At 37.4% G+C, this 12457-nt stretch overlaps 1 protein-coding gene across 1 annotated transcript in view; it reads right to left on the bottom strand.

Moving 5' to 3' along the window:
- Positions 1 to 3723: 3723 nt before the first annotated feature.
- Positions 3724 to 12457, bottom strand: part of LOC104949910 (C-Jun-amino-terminal kinase-interacting protein 1-like) — a gene marked incomplete at its 5' end in the record, with an annotated part of 12660 nt that continues 3926 nt past the window's right edge. The window contains 7 exons of the mRNA XM_010776345.1: positions 3724 to 6371; positions 6576 to 6674; positions 6936 to 7006; positions 8415 to 8531; positions 8975 to 9084; positions 9337 to 9509; positions 10622 to 10697. Of these exons, the coding sequence (XP_010774647.1) occupies positions 6299 to 6371; positions 6576 to 6674; positions 6936 to 7006; positions 8415 to 8531; positions 8975 to 9084; positions 9337 to 9509; positions 10622 to 10697 (719 nt within the window). The remainder of the gene's footprint in view (positions 6372 to 6575; positions 6675 to 6935; positions 7007 to 8414; positions 8532 to 8974; positions 9085 to 9336; positions 9510 to 10621; positions 10698 to 12457) is intronic.

Here is a 12457-nt window from a genome sequence, read left to right as displayed (position 1 = left end):
AACCCCTTCAGCGAGGACGTGACAAGACTTCCCTTTTTTTTTATTAATTAATTTTACCGGTGAAACTTTATTGTGTTTTGTATTATCCCCGGACGTGGGGGATTTTTCTCAATTTCCCATCCCCATCGCCATGCTTACCTCTTTGGTCGGAGCACACGCGAGTCTTAAACTTTTATGTGTTTGCCGTGTTTAATTTATTTTAAAGTAGGCCTGTGTATTATTTTTAATTCTCCTTATCAGAATCAGAATCCCTTTATTAGTCCCACAGAGGGGAAATTTGCAGCGTTACAGCAGGAAAGAGCCACAGACAGCTTAGTGTAGCATATCTGAAATGCGTTAAAAAAGTACTAAGTTATAATATAATAAACAATAAACAATATGCTAAAAAAGTACTAAGTTATAATATAATAAACAATAAACAATATGCTAAAAAAGTACTAAGTTATAATATAATAAACAATAAACAATATGCTAAAAATAAAATAAAAAAGTTACATAATTTTCAAAAATACAGATCAAAAACAAATCAAATCTACAAATCAAATCCTGTAGCAATCCTTATAGGAGTTATTTGTTTCTTATTAGAGGTTAGCAGTTTTATATAATGTAATAAATAGCCTAATAAATGCAAAACAAACTGTAGTTTTTGTCTGATATAACAATAAATACAACTTTATTAGCTATCAAGCTCTGAAATATATTTTGCAGCTCCAGACAAAAAAATGTTTTGGAAAAAGGAGCAAAATGGCTCTTTTGGTCAAAAAGGTTGCAGACCCCTGGTATAGTCAATCGATTTTTCAATGTGTTTCTGGCCTAAAATAAGGTCTGTAGTTAACACAAGCTCAAGACATGTTTGTTCTAAGACATCAAATGTGTCAGTGATGATTACCCTTCTGAAGTTTGTTGTTTTGTCTAAAAATCCCTGCACCTCTTTTGTGATTACTTTGAAAAATACATTATTTTTCTTTGAATGTCGTTAAATATGACATTTTGAAGTGAATGCCTATTGGACTTGCAGATTGTTATTGCATCTGCCATTTGCGTGTTTCTTAACAGATGAAATTCAGGGCATGTTTGACAATGTGATGCATATTGGAAAATAAGAAGACAACAGTGAGATCTTTTTGTGAGTGCTTTTATTGATTGCAAACAAGTCCTTTGAATGAAACAACAAAATATGTATGACTTCAGATGCAGGGTGACATCTTTCCTGTGTACTTCCAAAATAATTAGAAAAAAAAGCCCCATAATAGTCACAGTTGATCTGACACTTTTAGTTGAATTGAAGTGCAATAACTAGAACATGAGGGTGGGTTAGGGGTCATACCTAGTGTTAGTAGGACTTATTTGTTTGAGGTACACTTTGCTTTCCATCACTGTGTCTCTAAATAACAACTGACAAAAAGTCAAACCAACGCGGGCTCACACTTCAGGGATGAACGTACTGTATATTTTATAAGCTTGGCAACAATCAATGGCACCATATTTACCCATTGTGTCATTGTGTCTTTTACATATGGCCAGGTCTGCATTGTTCTGCAGTGTGGGCAGGCAGCAGAAGCTTGAGTGATGATTTCTCTCCTCATCCTACGTCTGTCATGTCCGTCTATTCACAGAGGGGAAGCCGGATTCATTTTGCCCGTAATTCAGCTGGTACAAGACCTGACAAGCATTTTGTCAATAGTTGTTTTGTTTAACAATGGGGCAGTTGAAAAGGTTTACTTTGTCAGTATGATTATGTTTGTTCAAAATACTTTATTTATCCTGAGGGGAAATTAGGTTTTGTGACTGTAAGATAAATAAAATAAAAATAGAATACAAATATGTATATGAATATAAAGTAAAAATGTGTAATAAAAAGATCAAATAAAATAACAATATGTATTCAAACCTATGAAGCTGAAGTACAAGTGTGCACATATAACAATTGATATGTACACAATGTGTATAATACAATAAACTGTATACAATGGTTTATGTTAAGGATGTTCATTCTGAATTTCTTTATATGAAATCTTAACTCTAGCTTAAACACCGGTCTTTTTAAAGACAGTCATGTGGGCCAGTGATCCCTCAGGTCTCAGAGGGTTCATTTATTGTAGTTCTTGTACAAACGAGATAAACCCAAAAAAGGATGAACCACCTTACCACAAGAGACGTGTTCATGTTCTAGTCCTTTGAGCACAGGACGTGGTTAGTTATACGCAGCTTTTACATCAAGATGTCCATATTTCTGTTGTAAAATAAAAAAGCTGCGACATGAAAATCTTTGAACACCAGATTGCCATTGCACACTTTGAGTATTGAAGTGCACTGGATACAAAGGAACTGCTCCGAGTTTCAATAGCTGGTTTCCAGGCTATTGAGAGAAGATCCATTACGAAGTATCTCCATGGTACCTGTATTTAGGTCACAGCTTAAAACTGTGGGATACCTTTATCTTCTCCCTCTCTCTCTCGCCTTCACACACTAGCACATACACTCATGCGCACATATGCTGCACCAATGCACAGCACACATACATTTTCACATGTATTGGGTCCAAGCCACGGGGGAAACAACTCCCAGGAAACCTCCCTGAACAATCAGTAGATGTAGAACTCAGTAACAGCCGACTGAAAGAGGAAGGCGGTATGAAAACGTATTTTGATCACACCTCAAAACCCACAGCAGCATCATATGATTTCCTCTTTAGGTAAGTTCATCTTACAGTTTTTCTCGATTGCTAACACACTAAAATTCTACATAAAGCACAATTATTTTAACTGACACTCAAAGAGCAAAACATTGGCTCAAATCTCCAAAACTCTAAACACGTTTTCAGCTTTTCACACAATTTGCAAATCAACATGGCACTTTTTGCAAACCACTGCACACGTTTCTCCACGTAAGACACAGGAATCTGACATAAAGTCACGTGTTAGCAGGTTTAAAACACTGATATTCAAAATGCCTCACACATGGACCAATNCACACACACACACACACACACACACACACACACACACACACACACACACACACACACACACACACACACACACACACACACACACACACACACTTGGGGGCGGGCCCACCCGTCACTTTGTATGCATACTAATGTGATTGAAACAGCATTTTTTTTTTTTACGCCATAAGGCGCTACAGTGGGGGCTTTTTCACACCCGTGAATACACATCACCCCCTCCTATCGACGGATCTCCCACCTACTTGGGATATCACACCTCAAACAAAGGGATACGGGACTTAGATCATTTGCATAATTGGGGGAGGTGTGACCTCTCACTTTTGTATGCATACTAATGAGACCAAAGCGGGATGAATATAACTACTCAGATCCGTCGCATTTCCTTTTTAAGAGATTTGGGTATGGAGGAAAATAGAGAGGGTTGTGTTTTCTGACACTTGGTGAGTTTCCTGGAACACCGGGGACACATATTCATGTATAAAAGACGTACAAAAGTGCATTTTGCATGATAGGTCACCATTAATATTAGCCATTGTCACATGCTACCTTTGAGGACATATTAATCAGGACTGTCCTCTTTTATTTTGACCGGATAATTGTCTCACTAACTCCATTACTGAGATACAGGGATGCCGTGAAAGTACATTGTTGAATTGCCGGATCACCCGATGAGAACCAGGACCTCACATTCATAGTGATATTATTTGTTAGTGTATTTCAGACAAACGTAATAATGACAGGACACCATGAGATCTGCATTAAAATGTTTAAATAAAGAATTCACACCTAAAAAAAAAGAGCAATTTCACATACGGATTCAATACAGTGTAATATTTGTAATTACAGATATTAAATTATTTATTTATATATGGCATATGGCATATCTATACACCCTTAGTATAGCCTCCATTCCAGTACATTTTCTGTTGTCATTACTTGTCTGATTGGCTCTTGAGAAGGGAATTTATTCAAAAGTCAGTGCTGATCTCCTTATGTTAACATGAGGCTTTGATCAGCAACAACAGACGGCTGTTTATTTTGTTCATGTTTTTCTTTTCAAAGGAACAAACCATTGAGACTGGTGAGATGGCTGAATTGTACAATTTCCACATTCTTCATTAGATAATCTTTCTTTCACAGACATTGTATATTCTGTTAAATATAGATCACATAGAATAATCTGTTGTCGTGTTAGGTGTCTTTTTAGTGATACATGATGTAGGAAGCACATCCTCTGTTGTTTTTCACAGCAGAAACAACTGTGCTGTACCCATGCTGGACCCAGATAGACTTAAAACAGTGGCAATCGTTTATTTTTCAATGATTTACTCTACTGTAATTGCTAGCATCAGCAAACAGCTATAGTGTTGATGTAAAAACCTAATTCCAGCAATATTTCCGAGGTACCATGTAGCCATGCAACAAGTGGCTTTCAACATGTTGTCATTCCTGACCTGTGGCCATTGGTCTGCTGGCTGCAGTTTTGGAAATTATATTCCTTAACATATTAAAGGTGCCTCATTTGCGTTTTGAAAACATTACTATGTATATTATGTATGTACACACCTGGAGAATGTGCACACAGGCTCAGTGTTGCAACCATTTTACTGTAGTAAGATGTGACCGGTGACAGCAGAGGTACAGCACAGCACATTCAGTGGAAAAAAAGTGCCAAGTCACATCAATAACACTCCTTCATTACAATTTGCATTCAGACTTGAACTCAACACACACTCGATGGCAATCTGTTAAAATGTGATAATGTTCACTGAGGAAGGTCACTATGATCTGATGAAAAAGAGGCACTACTAGTAAAGATATGAAGACACCAGGGTCTTGCTTTTCCTCCCTTGTCAGCAACTTCTGTACTGAGAATCAGCCTGATCGCCGCCACGCTGAGAGCCTTTCATGTTTCTGATGTGTAAACTATGAGGAGCGAGAGTCGAAAAAACCCACAGGAAAGACAATTCTGTACGTCAGAACTCTTCTTAAACCACCAAAGTGCCTAAGCCAGATGTCCTTTCTTTCAACATATCCATCATTGATTTTATACCTAGTAAGAACACACATTAAAAAGCGCAGTGTTGCTAGGAATAAAGGTTTATGGCTTTACTGGGCAAATTGTGGGGGCTTTATATTTTAGGACTACAGTACCATGGAAGCTGCTAAAAGGTTTGTCATACAAATCCACTCTTGTACACCCTCACACTGTTTTTGTGTGCATTTCAGTGTTTATTTGTGGTTCAGTGTTAAATATGTTTCGTCGTCCCTGCCTAGCCTACTCTTGCTTCAATGTTTCGTTACCTTAATTTGACCTGCAATGCCTTTCAACCTACCACAGACCAGATCTGCTAGCATGGAAACTAAACATTTTACCATCTGCTTTTATCCTGTGGATTATATTCTCTTCTCTCCCTGTCCGTTGCAGAACATTGATGAAAGGGTGTGACTCTAAAGAACTTGACACACAAGATGCAGGACACCCTAGCAATGCAACCTTTGGCATTTTACACCACTGATAGATCACACCTTGTCACTGCACTTATAATTCATTCAGCTACAACGTTGACTTTGTTTAAAAGCTACCCATGAAGGAAAAACAGGGTTTCATGCACCGGAATCATTCTCTAAAAGAGACCCACAAATGCAAAGAGCTTATCATCTATAGCTGGTTTTCTAACGGTGTTGATGAGTATTTATATGGTTTTACAACAGTGTTTTAGGGTTTTCTTGTTGCGGCTGAACTATTCCGGATATCACCTTCTTATCAGGAGTTCCGGAAGAATAAAGGTCACTCTTCCAACATGGATTTGTTTTACTCAGTGTACATTTTCAGTGTGCAGATGTTATTTAGAAAATATACACTTCCTCAATGCTCAGACTCTTAATATTTATAGTCAAAGCAAACTCTTCTTGTGTATTCAAGTCTAAACCCTTTTTTTGTTAAGTGCAAATTCAAGCTGGTCCAGGTCAGTACTGCTCCTGGGCTTTCAGTGTTACACCTGGTTAGATGACATTGCAGGCTATTTTGTGTTGCCAAGGCTGCTTTGATATCATAGTTGTGCTTTCCAATTCACCATCTCATCACTGACACCATTTTGCATATCTTTCTTTTCCAAAGACACTTTGGCTAATTTTTCCATCTCTTCTTGCGGCACAAAGGTTTCCCCACAGCTCCAATATGTTATCCTTCTTGTCCTGATTGTTTGTCAGATGTGTTAATTTTGAATTTGTTCTTCTTTCTTCTTAATGTTAGATATGTCTGTCCTTCATGCAACATTATGTTATGATACAGTGTACTGTACAGGGCTGAGGTTGAAGGCAGGGCTATTCCAGGTAGATGTCTTCTGTAGGGCACGAGAAATCCACAAACTCTTTATAGTACAACTGGAAGGCTTTCCTGAAAAAAAGAAAAAGGAAAATACTTCAGTCAGAATCTTCAAACTTTACTTTAGTTTAAGAATAAATCATTCAACTGTTACACAGTCAGCTCCTTTTGATTTCAATAAATTGATGCCCAACATAGCCAGATTAGAGCATGTGTCAGCTAAGTATTAGTAAAGTAATGGATATGCTGGATATGCTAATGCACAGTTCAACTCACCCTATTGACTCTGCTAGAGGTTTGGTGGAGTTTTCCGACACAAATACATGGCAGGCAAATCTCTGGTCTGCTGGGTGCTTAGTAATGAAACCAAAATACCTGCAAAAGAGACAGAAAAGAGATAAGGCACACTGTCATTTCAATAAAAAACTGCTGTTCACACTAGATCAGTAGTTGGCCCAGTCTTTTGTACATTGTTGAGTTATACCGTAGCAGCACCTTGTGGTAAGTTAATATTTGGCGTAGGTGAACACAAAACATTACAGCTTCTTCCTGATCTTTTTTTATTCTAGGTTGACGGTACATAACATTTGGACTTGGTGTTGTAATCCCTCATTCAGGCTTCATATCTTTACTTACTTGCTGTTTTTGGGGTGATACCCACAGAAGGAGACGTTTTTCAGCTGGAAAAAGTGGCTGCACTCGTTACTCTGTAAACAGAACACAGCCAAGAGGCAAATAATGATTTAGATTTCCATAAAGAAGGCTGCTTGATGTCTACTGTTACTATTACATAATACATATGCTGTATTTGCCCCATGTTTTGTCTGTTGACAAAATTGACATATTGAATGAATGATTAACTCATTTGTATTTATGATACAGGTGAAAGTCCTGCATCCAGATGCAAAAGTGCTACATGAAGCAACTATAAGACTAGAAAGTAATATAGTATACCCATGATTCACTTATGATACAAATATTGCAGACGCAATATCTCGACATATCTCATATGAGACAGCTACAGGAAGGCACTTATGTGAAAGACAATTTGACCAAAAGTTAAATATCTCAATCCACAGTTTCATTAGGTACCATTGTTAACCAAACCAACAACCAAGCAGTAGATTGTACACTTTGTTTGCTATTTGATTTTGGTTTTACTGATCTTTATAAGATTATTAGAGGGGGCAGGCTTCAAATGTATTAATTAAATGTCTTTGTTGAACACTTATTTTGAATTGGTCTATTACAACAATCTAACGTCTTTTATTTAGTTAGTTTGATTTAATGAACACTGTGAGCAGACTATGGTTCTAACTCAAACAAACAATTATTTGACAAATTACCTCATCTCTGCTAACTCTAGTTAGAGGATTATCTGTTTTAGTACAGGATAACTTTTTCAAATCAGATTATATTTGTAGAGTTTGGGATTCAAGACTCACTGTTATTTTCAAAATGTCTGAAAACATGTTGTTTCACTGCAACAATATCATTTAATAATAATAATAATACATTTAATTTCCATGCGCTTTTTCAGGTGCTCAAAGACGCTTTACAGTGGTGATAAAACGAGATATAATAGAATAAAAATATTAAAACGGCAAGACAACATAATTCAAATATTAAAAGCCAGTCTGAGGAGGTGTGTTTTGGTCAGTGTGTTGAAGGTGGGGGGGATTGGTGCAGTCTTGGATGTGTTGTGGAAGGGAGTTCCGGAGGGTCGGGGCAGTGATGGAGAAGGCTCTGTCCCCCCTAAGTCCTATAAGTCCGAGTAGATTGCAACTTCAATGTGCATACATAACTTCTTATAGTTTATAATATGTTTAGTATGTGCAACATTCATTTGAGGTAAAGTGACTACAGCTGTCAAATAACTGTAGAAAATTAGAGAAGATATTAAAATTGTTCTCCCATTTGATCTGAAACTGTAGTTTTAAGCTACCTAAGATGGAGTAAAATTAAAGAAAACACTCCCCCTTACATGTTTGCCTGTAGCCTCTATTGGCCACCACAAGGGGGTGACATGCTTTAATAGTTTTGGTTTTATATCACAAAGTGCAATAAAGCAGCACTTAACTTCTTGTGCATTAACCAAAACAATTTAGTACTTACTCTGTCACATGCATAATAATCCTCTTGAACTGCAAGCTTGATGCCTTTCACACTGATCTCCAGGATGCAGGAGGAAGGAGGGTTGTACTTGACGGTCATCCGTCTGTTGGTGGCAATCTGAAAAAACAATGTAAAAGATTACTTTAAAATGCTCAAAACTATACGATCAAACTGTAAACCAAATATATACAGTAACTAGACGATAAGACAAGAGTAATTCTAACATTTTAACTATGTTGACGGTGTTCTATATTTTATAAAACAGTACAATTGTGATTAGAAGTAAGCAGTTATCTTGTGTGGATTTATTTTTCCTCCTTTGGGGTGTTGCCAATTGCAAGTGGGTCCTTTATTTTTGTTCTGTGTCAGATTGCTGGACGATTACACACAGTGTTTTCCATAATGGACACATGACACTCTAAAGACGTTATTGATAAAATATAACTTGTAGTTTTTGTAAGGTGTGGGACATGCCATAAATGGTGTAATTGTGGCTTATATTACAAATCATTATGAGTCAAATGATTTACAAACACACACCCACACCACAGGCCTCATACCTTCTGCATAGCTGCACACAGAACATCATTTCCTTTGTGGAAGGGCACTTGAACTGAGCCAAGGAACTTCAGCCGGTATATGTCCATCCATTCACTGCTCTTTTCTGCATCTGTGAGACATAATTTATCCTTTTTGAGCTTTTTTATATAAATAAATACTAACTATAATATATTTCTATAACTTGATGATACATTGAAAATATAATAATCAAACATTTAATTTAAAGGAAAAGTTTACACAAAGTTGGATATACTGATTCATGCACTTTTGTTTTCCACCAATTAAATATGTTTGGATGCATTTCAGTTTTACAAACATATTTATAGCCTTCTTTAATTCATCGTCATGGCAATGTCAGTACCTTTGTAGCTCTCAGCGTCCTTCGTCACCTCTATAGCATAATAAGCTGGGAAGATCCCACGGGCACCAGTTCGCATGTTGTAGCCCTCGTACCAGAAGTCCTCTGACTGGACCTCCACCAGCAACGGATCCTCCACCTCCAGCTCCAACTCATCATCATGCCGAGGGACAAACCTGTCCAGACAGATGCAGTCATATCTCAAAGTATACGTATTAAGTGTTTCGAAAGTGAACCCCCTGTAAGCTTGAATGGTGGTTTTGAAAAATGTGTATCTTGCCTATTCATGAAGAATAATAAAGTATAATATAGAACAACTATAGTAAGCTTTGATTCACAAAGTTACAATAATTGTCAATGGAAAACCTGTTTCAGGTTTTCATATTCAATTATAACCACAGTCATACACAGAAGACTTAAAAACCTCAATTAGTTCTTTATCTTAGCAAACTTTTTACTTTATTACCTTTTGTTGTTATTTTTCATTACTTGCTTGTGAAGCGACTTTGAGCACCAGAAAAAGCGAAGTATAAAGACCATGTATTATTATTACCGTCCTTTTGATTAGTCAAACATTATAAATTGCATTTGTGAATCAGCTCACTTCATCTACTTTCTACTTTGATCTATAGGTTTAATAAGATACAATGTACTAAAAGTCTTATGAAACTCTATCCTGCTGTCAAACAACAAATACCAGTGTCAGCTTCTCATAAAAAATATACTTACTATATACTACTACTGTTTTCTTGTTATGGATCCATTAGTCAATCGAACACATTTTCAAATAGTTTCAGAAGTCTTACCGAAATTAAACTTCTAATACATCAGCTGAAGTCAAAATGATAGATAACTAGCCTGTTGCTGTTGCTGTCATATGAGTAGCTAATAGTATAGTAAATAGTATAGACAAACACACTAGAAAGCTGTGAAAACCCCCTGCTTTCAGCTATGCATAGCTAATTTCCTGCACCATCATCTGATCTGTGCGATTCACATGACTGCATTACTGTGTTGTTCCCCCCTCCCTTATGCATTTATCAGCCGGAGGTCTTAAACAGCAGCTGTAGCTCCATGCTGCCAACTGGAATGTGAGAGTTTAGGGGGAAACATGAAGAAATGGAGCGTTTGCTACTCTACCAACTCCATACAAAATAAAACATGACTGATGGAGATGAGCCTGTTTGAAGGTTACTACAACTTTGAAATCTGCTCGAACCCCACCTCTCTGTATTCAAAACATGAGAAGTACAGTTTAATGAATGATGGGGATGCCGTTATTCCTCACCTGTAGACAGCTCTGTGGCTCTGATCCTTCTCCTCTCCATTAATTAAACAAGAGTATAAGCCAAAGGACTCTGCACCTTGAAAACCGGAGAAGAAGAAAACACCATAAGGGGAAAATTACTCATGGCACGGACACAGTGCGGAGGGCCAGCCTTTGTATTTGGCTGGTACAGAGATGATTGACTTAAAACGCAACATAAGTCCATATAAACAGTAAACACAATTACCCACATTGTGTTTAATTTAAAGCAAACATGCATTCTTTAGGACCCGATGAATCACACTGTAATTAGCCATGAAACAGATGAGCATTGTGTATTTTTCACCTCTCCTGAGACATCCCTTATCCATTTCTGCACTGCTCAGATACACTGAGGTGGCTTTTCTAATGAGACTGTGATACACATGGCCAGCTTCCAAGAGGCCAGCAAGGGCTATTAGACGAAATGGCCACACACATATAATGTAGACTAATCTCTGTCTGCTTCTTTAATAGGAGTCCTCTCTCTTGCCTACTACTGCTGGCTGCTAACACATATCCTTTATACAGAAGTCACATTGAATGCCCAGGGTGAGAATCAGTATGATAAGGTAAATCCAACAATAATCCATCATCCTCTTCCTCCTCAGAATTGTTGTTGTTTGCCACTGGGAGACCAAAAAGACACAGGCAGCTAATCTACTAGCATAGCATACCCAACATCTCTGACCAAACCTTTGAGGTAGCTTTGCATTGGGGGGAATGTATGTGCCAGGTTTAAGAAATATGGTTGCACAAATAATATCTCAGTTTTTTCCTGCATCAATTTGAAAGGAACAAAACGCTAACTTGGATGAGCAAAGTTGTAATATTATAACATATTCCTGTGTCAAAAAGCATTTGTATAAAACTCTGGGGGCAGCAAACACACCCTGATCTACTGCTCTGAAAGAATGCAACAGATGGTGGGCAAATAATTACAAAAATAACACTGCTTTTAAAGATTCACGAAGTTGTGTTATTTAACCTCAGAACACTAAAGACAATCAACAATGTCCTGGAATTAAAAAATAGTGTATTTGTGATCTGCACCACCAATGGCAGAACTCTGTGCCTCCTTGTGGGCCTCTCCATAGCCGGATGAAGTAAGTTAATCAATATTAAAGTAAAATGTTTTTTAGTCAATAAAAAACCCAATAATAAAAAAGTATTAAAGCACCATCATACATTTTGAGTAGGCTTTCAAAAATTACATTTGGTGTTGGTGTTGTTCCCCATCTTCATTGTATTTGCATTACAGACCTAACAACAGTGCTGCTGGCATGCATGGGCAGTAATTATGAATTTAAGACAGCATCTATGGTTCTGTAAAAGCTAAATGTCGTAATTAACAAAGATAAGATTTAAAATAAATACGAGATGTAATTCTTGAGACTTAAAATACTGTAATAGGTTATAATTTATTTTATTTGGAGTGGTCAAACTATAGTTGGTGGTAAATATTAAGCAGAATCAACTAAAATACATACAATTATTTTCATACTGCCACTCACTGCCTGCGGCATTGCTTTCTTTCTTCCTCAGTCCTTCCCAACACCCTCTCTAGTACTGCTATTGTTTAAAGGTCTAGCGGAAGACTCACCTAATGTGTTGTTATTCAAATGTATGATTGGTTTATGCCACAGAGGGTTAGAGAGAGGAACATCCATGAAACTGCAAGCAGCTTTTTGCTCGGTGTGCCTCCACCCAGTAGGCCAGGGGTGTCAAACTCAATTTCAACATGGGCCACATCAGCATTATGGTTGCACTCAAAGGGCCGGTTGTAACTTTAAGACTAGCCCCCCCCCCTTCTTTTAT

Source organism: Notothenia coriiceps, unplaced genomic scaffold, assembly GCF_000735185.1.
Source record: "Notothenia coriiceps isolate Sejong01 unplaced genomic scaffold, NC01 NC01_scaffold00000339, whole genome shotgun sequence".
Taxonomy (NCBI): Eukaryota; Metazoa; Chordata; class Actinopteri; order Perciformes; family Nototheniidae; genus Notothenia; species Notothenia coriiceps.
Note: the sequence above shows the minus strand (reverse complement) of the source record. Positions and strands in the feature narration are given on the sequence as shown.